The sequence below is a fragment of the Hemitrygon akajei genome, chromosome 31, assembly GCF_048418815.1.
Source record: "Hemitrygon akajei chromosome 31, sHemAka1.3, whole genome shotgun sequence".
Lineage (NCBI taxonomy): Eukaryota > Metazoa > Chordata > Chondrichthyes > Myliobatiformes > Dasyatidae > Hemitrygon > Hemitrygon akajei.
Genome location: NC_133154.1, coordinates 14,785,255 through 14,800,716, shown reverse-complemented (window position 1 = coordinate 14,800,716; position 15,462 = coordinate 14,785,255). Strand labels below are relative to the sequence as shown.

At 39.9% G+C, this 15,462-nt stretch overlaps 1 protein-coding gene across 1 annotated transcript in view; it reads left to right on the top strand.

Annotated features, from left to right (window-relative positions):
• Positions 1 to 15,462, top strand: part of LOC140718998 (ankyrin repeat and fibronectin type-III domain-containing protein 1-like) — a 207,932-nt gene that overhangs the window by 146,383 nt on the left and 46,087 nt on the right. Inside the window, exons 2-6 of the mRNA XM_073033307.1 lie at positions 1,214 to 1,409; positions 2,652 to 2,856; positions 4,097 to 4,285; positions 6,881 to 6,994; positions 10,110 to 10,207. Coding sequence (XP_072889408.1) covers positions 1,214 to 1,409; positions 2,652 to 2,856; positions 4,097 to 4,285; positions 6,881 to 6,994; positions 10,110 to 10,207 — 802 coding nt within the window. The remainder of the gene's footprint in view (positions 1 to 1,213; positions 1,410 to 2,651; positions 2,857 to 4,096; positions 4,286 to 6,880; positions 6,995 to 10,109; positions 10,208 to 15,462) is intronic.

The following is a 15,462-nucleotide window of genomic DNA, read 5'->3' as shown; positions in this document are numbered from 1 at the left end:
AAGAAATTTTTCTTCACATTCTCCCTGCACTTTTGCCCATCACTTCCAAACTGTGTTCCCTAATCTTTAAACTACAGTCTAAAGGAAATAGTGTCACTCTGTCCACCATCATAAACCGTTGTGATCTTTTGCAGCTCTATGAAATCCCCTCTAAAGCCTCTTTACAGCAAGGAAAGTGACCCTAGTTTCTACAGTCTGACCTTGTATTTGAGATTCCCAATCCTTAGATCCACCGAGAAGGAGTTACGGAGAGTGAAGACCTAAAATCAATGATAGGGAGGGAGAGTTATTTTTCAACAAGGTACACAATTATTACCTTAGTCTGCCCAAGCACCCAATATCAATTTAACTTGGTAATCAAATGCTCACACACTATTTCATATGAAATCCCTGCTTGGACTCACAAATGGGACTCAAATGCAGATACAGGGAAGACATAATTCCATGCCTGAAAAAACAAACAGTAAGGAATGACATCCAGTACCTTTATCAACTAGGTTAAGTACTTTTTGTCTTTGTTATTAGCAGGTAATATTCACAATAGTTTGGAAATCAGATACAGAGGACAGGGTAGTGTAGCAATTGGTGACCATATTTAGATACAATATTCCAATCATGGTACAACCTGTGGTTCATAAGCATTCAACATAATCTCTAAGCATCTATTTAAGCTTCATGCATCTATTTAGAAACCCCAAGGTACCATCTGCTTTTCTAACTATGTCTCATCACTTCTTGGCACTTTCAAAGAATCATGCACAAATATACCCTGGTACTTATGTCATCGCACATTTTTAGAACTGTATCATTTGGTCATTTCAGTGTTAAAATTTATCTGCCACTTAATTATCTATTTTGGAGCTCCTCACTATTGACTATACTGCAAAGTTGGGTTTCATCTAGAAATTTAGAAGTTTTACCATACATGCCAACTCAATATCACCATGTGTCAAAAAAGTGGTCCTAGGTAAAATGCATATACTATCCTCCAGGTTCAGAAAAAATGATTTCTGTCCATAAATCATTTCTTATTATTCATGCTGCCTTTAAACTTTTTATTCCTTGAGTTTCAATTTTAATAATTAACCATTGGCACAAGAGAGAAAGATAATAGGGAAAGAGAAGCCACAAAATAAGTAAAATTTTTGAGCAAATTATATTTTTTTCTGCATTAATATTTAACAAGCTTTTTTTTAAAATCCTTCCTTCCCAGGTGTATGCTGAGTAAAATGACACAACCGATCAGGGAACCTCTCCAGAGGAGGAAGTCACTGGGACCCATGTCCCCAAATGCTGCCAAGCGACTCTACCGTAACCTGTCCTTCAGGTTAAAAGGTAGTTCCAGCTCAGAGGAAGGCTGCCTCATCAAAAAAATTGAAAAGGAAAGAAGCAAGAAATCTTCATCAATGGTATGAGTTATTTTATTGTGTTGGCCCATCAGTAGATCATTTACCTGGTGGAAGTCAGAAAATAAATATGGATTCTTGTCAATTAATTTCCTTGTACCATTACAGATTCTTACTGTAATATGAAATGCCATGTATATTATTAACAAGTATTTAGAGCTTATAAATGGTCTGTGCAGTTCAATAAATCAATGGCCATGTTTAAAGTCCACTGTCGTTGGATTAGTACATTCTACAAAATCTTGTTCCTTTAAATCTCAAATCTATAAAGTGACAAAGATGGCAAACCAAGGAACCAAAAATAACAGACTGCATCGTGTTGACCTATTTTCTAAACAACTAAGCAAGATTTTAGCTTTACTTGTCAATGCTGTGTATGGATCAGTTCACAACAAATACAGAGGTGCTGACAACTCTGCTTTGCAATAACCCCAAAATATGTAATTACCCTGTAATTTCCAGTATAATATTACTTCAATATACCGCTATTGAACTCACGCAGCACAGTAGCAGCCTATGCGGTAAAATAGCACAAAACTATGACTCACTTATGAGTAAAATATCCCCGCAGTGTGAGTCATAGTACATGGGTGAAGGATTCTGCAATGGTGTCAATCAGACGACCTGTTTTACTATAATGCAATCTCTTCTGTTACTATAGAAACCAATCATAGCCAGATTTTCCTGCCTTCTTTCCATATGTTGACATGGTGAGTTAGGTAAGTAACAATAATTGGTAGAAAATTTAGCAGGAAGGAGTCAAGAACTTCAGAGGTCTCTTCAATATTAGTGATGGTAACGGGAATTTTATGGGGTCAGTAACCCTTGGCAGATTTTCAGAGGGAATTCTGTGAATCAGTACTTATTGGCAGCAGTTAAAAGGAAATCTTTCAGTGAGTTCTTGGCAATAGTGGTTCTGAGTGAACACAACAGTAATGGTGCATTGAACTCTTCACTGTTACCAGTGAAGGTTTAAAGGTAGCTTTGTGAGGCCGGCACTCCTTCAGAGTGAATTTAAGCAATAAGCTAAATAGGAATAGTGGGTCAGTTCTAAAATAATCATCCAAAAGAAGCCTGAAACACAGAGGGCATTAAGTGCTATCAACCAACTACTATGATCATGACCCAGATTATTCAATGCAAGTAGCATTGAATTCCAGTTTGGTTTCTGTATTTGCTTCAGAAGATACATTTTAGGTTCATATTGATTTTAGTGGAATTTAATATACATTTTTTAACTTCTAGAACATTCAGTATGATTCGGTCTTTGATGCTGTGGAACATGAAGATCTCGATGCAGTTCAGCAGATACTTGAGCGTCCTGGTACACTCAACAACCTCAATGAGGCTACAAGCAATGGCCTGGTACCTCTGGATATTGCTGTCCTGACTAATAACATCTCAATGGCGAGCCTCTTAATGAATGCTGGAGCCAGGGATAACCATCAGTGTGAGTAGTCAAAACTAGAACTAGGGATGGAGAATGTTAAGGGCATGGTTAACCATCACAGTCAAGAGTTAGTGTTGACTTTATAGGAAATATGATGACTGCTATCATAGAATTGTGAGACTTCATTGAAAGGCTAAGACATGTATTTGGCCATATATCTGTTCTCCACTCATAGGGTCATTCTAATATCATTAGTAAGTACCACCTATCCCTGCTATCCCCACTGCGTATCAGTCTTGCTGAGGGCTGGACTTCCACTGTGAAGGCATTGGAGCAATTCTTAGAGGAAGCACCCATGTTTCCTACACTCCTCACTCAGGTCCTTCTAATCTGTGGCCCTCTTAACTGATTTTACAATAGTGAACACCCAGCACCAACTGTTGACATCAGCACCCTTATGTGTCAGAACCATGTACAGAGAGTGGGTTTCTCTAATGTGTACATTGCTTTATTGTGCGTCTCAATGATGAGATGCTTTCTCATCACTAAATGCATTATTTATTTGTTTACTTATGATATGGACTCTATGAGTATCGCTGGGACTTATTACCCTGGGGTGTGAGAAACATGTGGAGCTAGAAAGCGACACACACAAAATGCTGGTGGAACGCAGCAGGCTAGGCAGCATCTATAGGGAGAAGCACTGTCGACGCTTCGGGCCGAGACCCTTCACCAGTCCTGACTAAGCTTCCCCCTATAGATGCTGCCTGGCCTGCTGCGTTCTGCCAGCATTTTGTGTGTGTTGCTTGAATTTCCAGCATCTGCAGATTTCCTCGAGCTAGAAAGTGGATAAGCTGATACAGCGGAAAGATCACACCTCCAAGTGATCTTCTATCAAAGTTCTAAATTTGTTTCATAAAATAATTTGTTTCATAAAATTGGCATTGTCAGTATTTATTAATGACATTGCTACTTCTTCCCTGAACTGAAGGAGGCAGTTGAGAGCCAACTGTATTGGTGCAGCCAGCGCCTCATTCATGTAAATGCAGACAGGGGTGGCAGATTTTCTTCCAGGAACCATTTGAGTTTTTAAAACAATCTGGTTGTTTTATGGCTACTGTTTCCCAGACTTACCAAAAACTCTGCTGACTTCACCACTAGGCCACCATTCCCCACTTGATTGAAAGTAGTACAAAACCTAAGTAAATATCCCTATTGCTATTCTCATCACCATTCTGTTTGTCCCATCTTTTTCCCTTAAACTCCACATGTTCTCCATGCTGACATTTTGTCCATCCAGTCGATGAAAGAAATTGGTCTGTGCATCTGACGGCAATAGTGAGCAATGCGGGACAAAAGATTTCCGAACTGACAGAACTCAGGAATGAAGAGTCAGAGGCTGATTTCCATAACAAAACCCGAGCGCTTCGGACTTGGAGATTTCGACACAAGCTCTATAAGCAAATGAAACTTGCTTTTGACAATGCACGTAAGTGCTTACGTCTTTACCGGGAATCATTAATTTTGTTTTTATTTAAAATTCCTTATATTCGTAAAGCAATGTGTATCCAAACTAGTCACCATCATAACATTTCTTCCTGAGCTGCATATCCTACCCACTGCTCCCTTTGCAATGACCTTTGCTCTTACCCTGGTTAAATTACTTTGCAGTGTTCTGACATACAAAGGATCATCGCAGCTTGTGCTTGATAGACACAAGGTCACATTGAATTCTGGAAGGAATAGTTGAATGAAAGTGCAATCCATAGATTGTCTTCCATAGAGAGACAGTGAAGCAGTTCACATTGATTCATTAAGGGCAAATTGGATAGATTTTTTTGGGAAAATAACATTTTTGGGTAGAAGCTGTAATAATATGAGATATTTTAAATAGCAAATATAATATGCTAAGACAAACAAGAGACTATGGAGTTATGGTTCCTTAATAGTTTCTCCTGATGGAGTTTTTGTCACTTCTTATCTGGGTGTGATATAGACTAATTGATAGTAATTGACCATTTGAATCAGTTAACAACACAATTCTCAGGTTACCAGGATGGGGGTTAGTAAACTTTGAACATTCCACTCCTTTATTCCTATGTACTGTTCGTTTTCAAGAATTCAAAGTACATTTATTATCAAAGAATGTATATATTATGCAACCTTGAGATTAATTTCTTAAAAGGCAGTCACAAACCAAAGAAACCCAAAAGAACCCATATATTTAAAAAACAATTGTCAAACACCCAATGTGCAGAGAGAAAAAAAGCAAATCATGCCCATAAAAAAGAACCCATTTAAAAGAAGACCGTCAAACACCCAATGTGCAGAGAGAAAGAAAGCACAAATAGTGTTCTGAACTGAAGTCTACAAGAGAGCAAGATAGTTCAGCGCAGAGCAGAGTAAACCTCGTGGATCAGCAATCTGAACAACCCTTGTCTCAAGCTGCACCATCCTGACCTTTTCAATTTGGCTTAGCTCCTAAATTAATATCCAAACATCAGATGCGCTCTGGGTCTTGGACCCCACCATCGCGATTCGGCGTGTAACCGACGCTTCCAATTCAGCATAGCACTTAAATATCCATACAACCGTCAAGTTCAGTTGAATCAGTACCTGGACCTGGATCCCGCTGCTTTGATGTTTCTGATGTTGCATGGTACTTAAGTTTCCGTCCAAACATCAAGTTCAGTTGTATTGAAACACTATGTTGTGCAAATCTCGCCGCCTCAATTTGGCCTTCAGCACAGCGCTTAAATCAACCAAACCTTAGGTGCTCCTTTCCTCACTGATGGGCCCGCCATTTCACCCTGCCTCGCCTCAGTTCTGCCACATAGAATTGCCTTCAAGTCCAAAAGGAGTTCCAAAATCAGGTTTATTATCACTGGCATGTGTTCTGAAATTTGTTAACTTAGCAGCAGCAGTTCAATGCAATACGTAATATAGAAGATAAAAAACAAACTAAAATAATAATAAATAAATCAATTACAGTATACATTTATTGAAAAGATTAAAAATCATGCAAAGACCAGGATTAATATATATTTAAATAGTGAGGTAGTGTACAAGGGTTCAATGTCCATTTAGGAATCAGATGGCAGAGGGGAAGAAGCTGTTCTAAAATGGCTGAGTGTGTGCCTTCAGGCTTCTGTACCTCCTACCTGATGGTAGTAGTGAGAAAAGGGCATGCCCTGGGTGCTGGAGGTCCTTAATAATGAACACTGCCTTTCTGAGACACCGCTCCTTGAAGATGTCCTGGGTACTTTGTAGGCTAGTACCCAAGATGGAGCCAACTAAATTTACAACCCTCTGCAGCTTCTTTTGGTCCTGTGCAGTAGCCCCTCCCCCCCATACCAGACAGTGGTGCAGCCTGTCAGAATGCTCTCCACAGTACATCTGTAGCAGTTTTTGAGTGTATTTGTTGACATACCAAATCTCTTCAAACTCCTAATGAAGTATAGTCATTGTCTTGCCTTCTTTATAACTGCATTGAAATGTTGGGACGAGGTTAGATCCTCAGAGATCTTGACACCCAGGAACTTGAAACTGCTCACTCTCTCCACTTCTGATCCCTCTCTGAGAAATGGTATGTGTTCCTTCGTCTTACCCTTACTGAAGTCCACATTCAGCTCTTCCGTCTTACTGACATTGAGTGCCAGGTTGTTGCTGCGACATCACTCCACTGGTTGGCATCAATGGTTGCCTCTACTTTGCTCTTTGAACCATCTCAGTATCCACCTGCAGCAATCTGTGGTCCGCACAATTACTTACAATTCCTCCTATTTTGAATCATCATTAAGCATGGTGCCTAGCCAAATCTTTGAATTTATGCAGTGCAAAGGAGTGATTTGACTTGCCATAGTATCTTCTCCCAACTGCTGTGAGAAAGTGCACATCCAACCAATTTACTAACATCCTACTTAATTGAATTATCAATACAGTTACAGTTTTAGACTTCTTTTATTATGTGCATGATGTTAAATTGCAATATATCAACTGAATCAAGGAGACATTATGTTGACTCTCCCCACCATATTTAATGCAGAACATGAGGGTAACCTGAATTAATTCTTTTTCCCTACAGATGTTCCTGATTCTCCAGAGAACGTGTGTTTGTTTGTAACTGGCAGTACATCTCTTCAGGTCACATTTGAGGAACCACGAAAGACAGACACCTTAATAATCACTCGATATAAAGGTAGTTTTAACTATCTGATTCATTGTTGTAATTGCAACGGCTCTAATGTGTCTATTGTATGATTCCCAAGTGTTCACAGAATTTTTTAAAACTGTTGGTTAAAACAGCAAACAACTGATTAATACAGGAGGGTGATTTCCATTGTTCTTTATGACATTGAAGGAAGCCATTTGGTCTATCAAGTCTCTACTGGCTCACACAGCAATCCCATTGCTCCACTGATTTTCTCTGTAGTTTATTCTCTCTATATTTCTATCAATTCCACCCAACATTACTATTTACTGTCACTCTAGTACAATTTACAGTAGCTAATTAACCTACCAACGTGTTCAAACAACTATTCACAGTGAGTAGATGACCTAAGTTGCCATCAGGGCATTTGGTTAGGGTTAGGGGAGATAAATACCGACAATGGAGCCCTATGCAACTTATTGTGGTGGTGTGTAGGAACAAATAAGACCAATTAAGATCCTTACTTAAGCAGTAAAAAAAAACCTATTAACATTCCCTGTTAACAGGATTTAATTGGGACTTGGGCAAAGTCTGGGAGGGTAACTCCTGCTGATGTATGTTTACCAGAACAAAAGACAAAAGATATTTGATCCAAATCCCGGATTCTAAATCAATGGTTGTTTTGTTTCATGGAGCTGCCAGCACTGACATCATCAAGAGCTATAGAGTGCATTAGAGATAGGCCTTTTTACATGTCTGCCTTCAACAGCAGCACCAGGCCATTACCAGAATTTCCCCTACTACTGCAGAGTGAGTTTGATGTCCATTCCAGGCAGCAGCCAGCTGAACTGTTCTATCTGATTAATGATTTTCTGATCACTAATGTATACAGGATTCCTTGGCTTAAAGAGAAGTCTGGAAGTTTGCACTCTGCAGGAAAAATAACTAATGATTTGGAACTCATTTTCCTGGAGAAGGGAGAATGGATACTATTGTTGTAGTGCTGGTTTTGGGTATGGGATCTACAATTAGTTTATCAATAATATGGTCACTGAGGAATCCAAGAGAAGCTGGTTCTTCCAGACCACTGTCCTATCAGGTTCCTTCTTCTCCAGCCCTTCACCTTTTCTGTCCACCAGGCTTCACCTATCACCTTCTAGCTTATCTTCCTTCCCCTCTCCCACCTTTTTATTCTGGCATTTTCTCCCTCCCTTTCCGGTCCTGAAGAACGGTCTTGTCCTGAAACATCAACTGTTTATTCATTTCCATAGATACTGCCTGATCTGCTGAGTTCCTCCAGCATTTTCTTCCAGTTCTTATGGAGGGCATGAATAGAATAGGCACTTATAGGGATAAAAAAAAGTAGAAAAATATGTTGACAGGATGAAATGAAATAGGGTGAATGGAGTCCATGTAGAATACCAGCACTGGCAATGACCATTTGGGCATGATGTCTAGTCACAATGCAAAGCATCCTGTGTAATTCCTTGTAAGTGCCAATTGCTTGGGCACTGTAGAAGAGCAAGAGATTGCAAAGTGCCAAGAAGTGTGTCTAAATAGCTACACAGAGAGAATGGGCTGAATTTCTTTCAAAATGCACAATGTTCATCATCCAAAAATAGAGTGAACAAAGGGGCAGAAGTGGTAGATGGCATTAGACTATAAAGTAATAAGATTGTGGGTAGGGACAGCTGAAGTACATCTGCAAGGAAGACAAAGACTGTATGTATAGTTGTACTGCATGAATTTGGAAAGCTTGAAGTTAAATTCACCGTGTGGGATTCAGAGGGAATGATTGAAACATGGCTCAAGTAAAAGGACTGAGTACTCAGTATTTCCTAGATATGAGATATTTAGAAAAGATAGGGAATGAAGAACAGGAGGCAGAATTGATTAAGAAAAAAATAATGTAATGATCAAGTAAGGGCAGGGATGTCTTTACAGGGTCATGGATAGAATCCACTTGCAGGAAAAACATCATCGTAATACTGGAGTTAATCTTTAGACAACTTAACATTAAGAGGGAGATAGAGGACCAAATCAACACAGCTGCAGAGATGTGCAGGGACAGTAGAATGGTGATAGTAGAAGAAGTTAATTCCTCAGCATTCTGGTGAGCTTCTTTCATCTCTTCATTTTTGCCCTTACAAGTAAGTAGAGGCATTGCTGGATTTGGTACTGGAGCATATGGCAGACCAATTTGCTGTTAATTTCTTAATGAAGATTGAGATCATTGGAATACTCAAAGAGGTGAAAAAATCAGGAGACATTATTAGAGAAGACTGTCTGTGCTTAAAGTAAATAAGTTCTGGTTTGGATGGCAGACATTCTATATGGCTAAGCACAGTGGAATTGATTAATTGTCCACTCATCCCTGGGGATATGGGAGGTTTCAGAGCTCTAGGAAATAGCAAATGTGACAGTCGTATTCAAGAAGACATGAGAACATGCTCTCAACTATGGACCAGTCTGGTTCACCTTTGTTATAGAAATCTTATAGAAAGAGTTAGCAGCCAACATGGATTCAACCATCTGAATGGCCTGTTTCTGCACCAGAAGGATTTTTGTGACCCTGCAGTTTCCAGGTAGTCGCCAGGAAAATTGTTGGAAAACTGTTCCATCTCAACTTTCTCTCAGTAAAAGCCCATTGTTAATTCTCAAAGGGAAGTTTTTTAACTTTAATTTTTATGTGTGTACAGCCACATCAATATATAATTCCCTATCCTAAACTTGAACAACACAGAGGAGGGCTATTTGTCCCGTCAAGGCTATACCAGATCCTAAGAGAGCAATTACATTAGTCTCATTCTCCCTCTCCTTAATTCTCTGTACCCTTGTACATTTTTTCACTCGTATATGCTCAGCAACTCCCCTTTGGTCCTTTTTGCCATTGGCCCGCATTATGGGATAATATACAGCAGCCTGTTAACTCACCATTTGTCTTTGGGATGTGGGATAAAGCTGGGACACCCAGAAGTCCCAGAGATCACATGGGACACATGTGGTCACAGAGAGAATGTGGAAACTGAGACAGTGCCCAAGGCCAGGATCAAACCCTAGTCACCCAAGGGATGAGGTAGTAGCAGTAGTTACATTCATCCTGATTTTAACTCCATATCCTTCTCTTAATTGGACTGATACAATTTGTGTCCACCTCTTTCAGTGGAGTGGAGTTACTCTGAAACCTTTGAAACCAGAGTAGGAGTTGCTGTTGTTGAGGATCTGAAGTCCCTGCAGTTAGCAATTGAAGGCCTCGTCACGGTAAGTGGCAGTATGACATGCTCACAATCTTTTCTTATCGCTTTGCCTAGAAATAGGTTTTAACAGTGTCTGTTTATATGTATAAATTGAACAAATTTGTTGAACCTCTTGTTCCCATTTCTTCCCATGACCCTGCCCATTGGGAAGGTGACTCTGGCAGTTGCAGCTCTTATTCACCCAAAACATGCCATTTCCCTGCTGTACTGTGTATACACAATAATATCATGAACAGGCACAGCCACCATTAATTATTTACCAACAAAAAATGGATTAAAAGGCCATGCCCTTTAAATTCAACTCACAATAATAATAAGTAAAAAACAGAGTCCTGTATCATGTTGCATTTTAAAAAGTCCTTGCTAGAATATCATTTTTATACTTTATAAATTTCCTCTACCAATTACATTCAAAATCTGATCGCTGAAGGCACTGATCATAGATTGAGGCATCTCTGCACTAGTAACGATGCTATCTGGCTCAAGGTCTCACTTACATTATATTCATAAACACCCTTTTGCATGAAGTATTATTTTACAGCTCTGCAATCTACAAGTCAATGTTTGCATACTTATTTCCAAATCAATTTGCAAATGCAATGGTGCAGCATTAATGGTAGAAGAATGTGCTGCATTATAACCAATACTTATGGAAAATCCATTATTTTTTAATATGAATGGATAGGCAAAACTATGCAAACTATCAACAACTCTGCTGCCTTTGTTAAAAAAATTTAAGAGAGAAGTTAAGATAAATCCAACAATAATTTATAAAAATACTCCCACTGTTTATTATCTTACCGTTTCACCAACAATCATGCAAGTGGTTCTAGTTTGAACATTTAAACCATATCTAACACTAATGAATCTTTTCTTTTGATAATCAAACATGAAATAGTTTCATGAGAATCAGAGTAAATTTGCAGCATTGAATGAGTCTATAGCCCATCATGTCAATACTAGTCAAAAAAGAGCTGCTCAACCTAACTACATCTTACAACAGCCCTGTTGAGCTGCAGGTATATTTCCAGGCAGTTCTGAAGGAATTTTCCTCTCTCTCTCCCATTTAGACAGTGAGTTCCAAATATCCCCGGTTGAAAACTTATTTCTTCATCTTTCCTAATCCATTCTAATCCCTCCACTGATCATTTAAATCTATTCCCCCTGGTTTTTTGACTATTCAACTAAGGAAAAAAAGACTCAATCCAGGCCTCTATTTAGGTCTCCCATTGGCCTGCCCATTAGCAAATTAAAATAACCCCAGACCTTTGAATCTTTCTTCATCGCTGAAATTCCAGATCTGGTAACATTCTTGCAAATTTCCTCTGCACTCCTTCCATTCAATCATATCATTCCTTTGATGTAGTGACCAGAACTATACACAGGATTCACTCTGTGATCTAACAAGTCTTGTGTTCAGTTCCATCAGAACCTCCTGCTGTCACATTGCATGCCTTACCAACAAAGGGAAGCAGCCCGTGTGCCTTTTTAACATCTGTCTACCAGTCCTGCTAAAGATCAGTGGCACACACTATAAGACCTTTGTGTTGTCCGCAATCCTCCTATTTATTGTGTAGCCTTTGTCTTATATGAGGTGATATGGGAGATCTTGTACAGATTTGTGAGACTGGTGATGGGAGGCCCAGATTATGTCAGCATTTCAATATGGGTTATTGAAGGACACTGAGGTGCAAGGGAATAAGAGATTGTATCTTGGGAAGGATTGGGGCAGTCAATCTATTTCCATGTTGTAGCTTGTAGCTCTATAAGATTCCATGTAATAAGTAAACTAACTTGTTATCATGGTCGACACTCACAAATGAAAAATTTGAGTGTTTCTATCTGAGTTAACACCCACATATTGAAGATAAGTTATTTCAGTTTGAGTCACATTTTCAATTGTTAATCAATTATAGCATCAGCCTACCCTTATGACAATGATCAAATACCCTAAATAAAAACAGAAAAGGCTGGATATACTCACCAAGTCACGCTGAATTTGTGGGAAGAGAAATGGGGCTAATGTTTCAGGTCAAAAACCTCTTGTCAGAACTGGGAAGGAGACAAAAGAAGCTGCACGGAGGGTAGAGGAGGGAAGCAGTCTCCCATGGGGTAAAATGGGAGGGGGATGCGACCATACGGATCTTATGTTATATGTTAATGATAAGGATAATGGAATTGATCACTTGCTCAGTTATATCACAACAACAACCTTGGCCTCAACGTCAGTAAGAAATGTGGGAAATGTTCAGGAGATATTTTCGTGGGGTTCTGCATAGGTATGTTCCAATGAGACAGGGAAAAGATAGTAGGGTACAGGAACCATGGTGTACAAAGGCTGTTGTAAATCTAGTCAAGAAGAAAAGAGCTTACGAAAGGTTCAAAAAACTAGGTAATGATAGAGATCTAGAAGATTATAAGGCTAGCAAGAAGGAGCTTAAGAATGAAATTAGGAGAGCCACGAAGGGGCCATGAGAAGGCCTCGGCAGACAAGATTAAGGAAAACCCCAAGGCATTCTACAAGTATGTGATGAGCAAGAGGGTAAGATGTGAGAGAATAGGACCAATCAAGTGTGACTGTGGAAAAGTGTGTATGGAACTGGAGGAGATAGCAGAGGTAATGAATACTTTGCTTCAGTATTCACTGCAGAAAAGGATCTTGGCGATTGTAGGGATGACTTACAGTGAACTGAAAAACTTGAGCATGTGGATATTAATGAAGAGGATGTGCTGAAGCTTTTGGAAAGCATCAAGTTGAATAAGTCACTGGGACCGGACGGGATGTACGCCAGGCTACTGTGGGAAGCAAGGCAGGAGATTGCTGAGCCTCTGGCGAAGATCTTTGCATCATCAATGAGGAAGGGAGAGGTTCTGGAGGATTGGAGGGTTGCAGATGTTATTCCCTTTTTCAAGAAAGGGAGTAGAGATAGCCCAGGAAATTATAGACCAGTGAGTCTTACTTCAGTGGTTGGTAAGTTGATGGAGAAGATCCTGAGAGGCAGGATTTATGAACATTTGGAGAGGCATAATATGATTAGGAATAGTCAGCATGGCTTTGTCAAAGGTAGGTCGTGCCTTACGAGCCTGATTGAATCTTTTGAAGATGTAACTAAACACATTGATGAAGGTAGAGCCGTAGATGTAGTGTATATGGATTTCAGCAAAGCATTTGATAAGGTACCCCATGCAAGGCTTACTGAGAAAGTAAGGAGACATGGGATCCAAGGGAATATTGCTTTGTGGATCCAGAACTGGTTTGCCCACAGAAGGCAAAGAGTGGTTGTAGATGGGTCATATTCTGTATGGAGGTCGGTGACTAGTGGTGTGCCTCAGGGATCTGTTCTGGGACCCCTAGTCTTCGTGATTTTTATAAATGACCTGGATGAGGAAGTGGAGGGATGGGTTAGTAAATTTGCTGATGACACAGAGGTTGGGGGTGTTGTAGATAGTGTGGAGGGCTATTAGAGGTTACAGCGGGACATTGATAGGATGCAAAACTGAGAAGTGGCAGATGGAGTTCAACCCAGATAAGTGTGAGGTGGTTCATTTTGGTAGGTCAAGTATGATGGCAGAATATAGCATTAATGGTAAGACTCTCTGCAGTGTGAAGGATCAGAGGGATCTTGGGGCCCAAGCCCATAGGATACTCAAAGCTGCTACACAGGTTGACTCTGTGGTTAAGAAGGCATATGAAGCATTGGCTTTCACCAGTCGTAGGATTAAGTTTAAGAGCCAAGTGGTAATGTTGCAGCTATATAGGACCCTGGTCAGACTCCACTTGGAGTACTGTGCTCAATTCTGATCGCCTCACTACAGGAAGGACGTGGAAACCATAGAAAGGATGCAGAGGAGATTTACAAGGATGTCACCTGGATTGGGGAGCATGCCTTATGAGAATAGGTTGAGTGAACTTGACCTTTTATTCTTGGAGCAATGGAGGATGAGAGGTGACCTGATAGAGGTGTACAAGATAATGAAAGGCATTGATCATGTGGATAGTCAGAGGCTTTTTCCCAGGGCTAAATTATCTAGCATGAGAGGGCATAGCTTTAAGGTGCTTGAAAGTAGGTACAGAGGAGATGTCAGGGGTAAGTTTTTTATGCAAAGAGCGGTGAGTGCATGGAATGGGCTGCCGCCGGTGGTGGTGGAGGCAGAAACAATAGGTTCTTTTAAGAGACTCCAGGATAGGTACATGGAACTTAGAAAAATAGAGGGCTATGGGTAAGCCTAGTTGGTTCTAAGGTTAGGACATGTTCGACACAGCTTTGTGGGCCAAAGGTCCTGTATTGTGCTATAGGTTTTCTATGTTTCTAATTGATTGTGGACCTCAGAAAAGGGAAGTCAAAGGAACACACACCTATCTTCATCAAGGGATCAGCAGTGTCAACATCTCTGAAGATCTATCCTGAACCTGACATATTGGTACAATTACGAAGAAGACACAACAGTGGCTATATTTCACTAGGAGTTTAAGGAGAATCGGTATGTCACCAAAGACACTCACAATTTTCTAGAGATGTACGTGGAAAACATTCTAACTGGTTGCATCACCATCTGATATGGAGGGAACACTGCACAGGATTGGAAAGATCTGCAGAAAGATGTCAAGTCAGCCAGCTCCATCATGGGCACTAGACTCTCCAGCATTGAGGACATCTTCAAAACACAATGTCTCAAAAAAGCGCCATTCCTGACTAAGGACCCCCATCACCCAGGACATGCACTCTTCTCATTGCTGCCATCAAGAAGGAAGCATGTGAGTCTGTAGACACACACTAAATATTTCAGGAACAGTTTTTGCCATCAGATCTATGAATGGACAATGAACACTATCTCACTATTTTTCTTCCCCTTTTGCACTACATATTTAATTAAATTTATATATTGGAATTTATGGCTTATTATTATGTATTGCAGTGCACTGCTACTGCAAAACAACAAATTTCACGACATATTCGAGTGATAAATTTGTGGAACTTATTCTGATTCTGGCTTTATGGCCAATTTTGCAGATGATACAAAGATAGGTGGAGGTAGTGTTGAGAAAGCAAGCAGTCCAGGAAAGAACTTGGACTGGTTAGCAAAATGGGCAAAGAAGTGGCAGATGGAATATAATGTAGGGAAATGTATGATCATGCACTTTGGTAGAAGAAGTAAGAGCATGGACTATATTCTATACAGGGAGTGAATTCAGAAATTGGTGGTGCAAAGGGACTTGAAAGTCCTAGTGCAGGATTCCCTAAAGATTAATTTACAGAT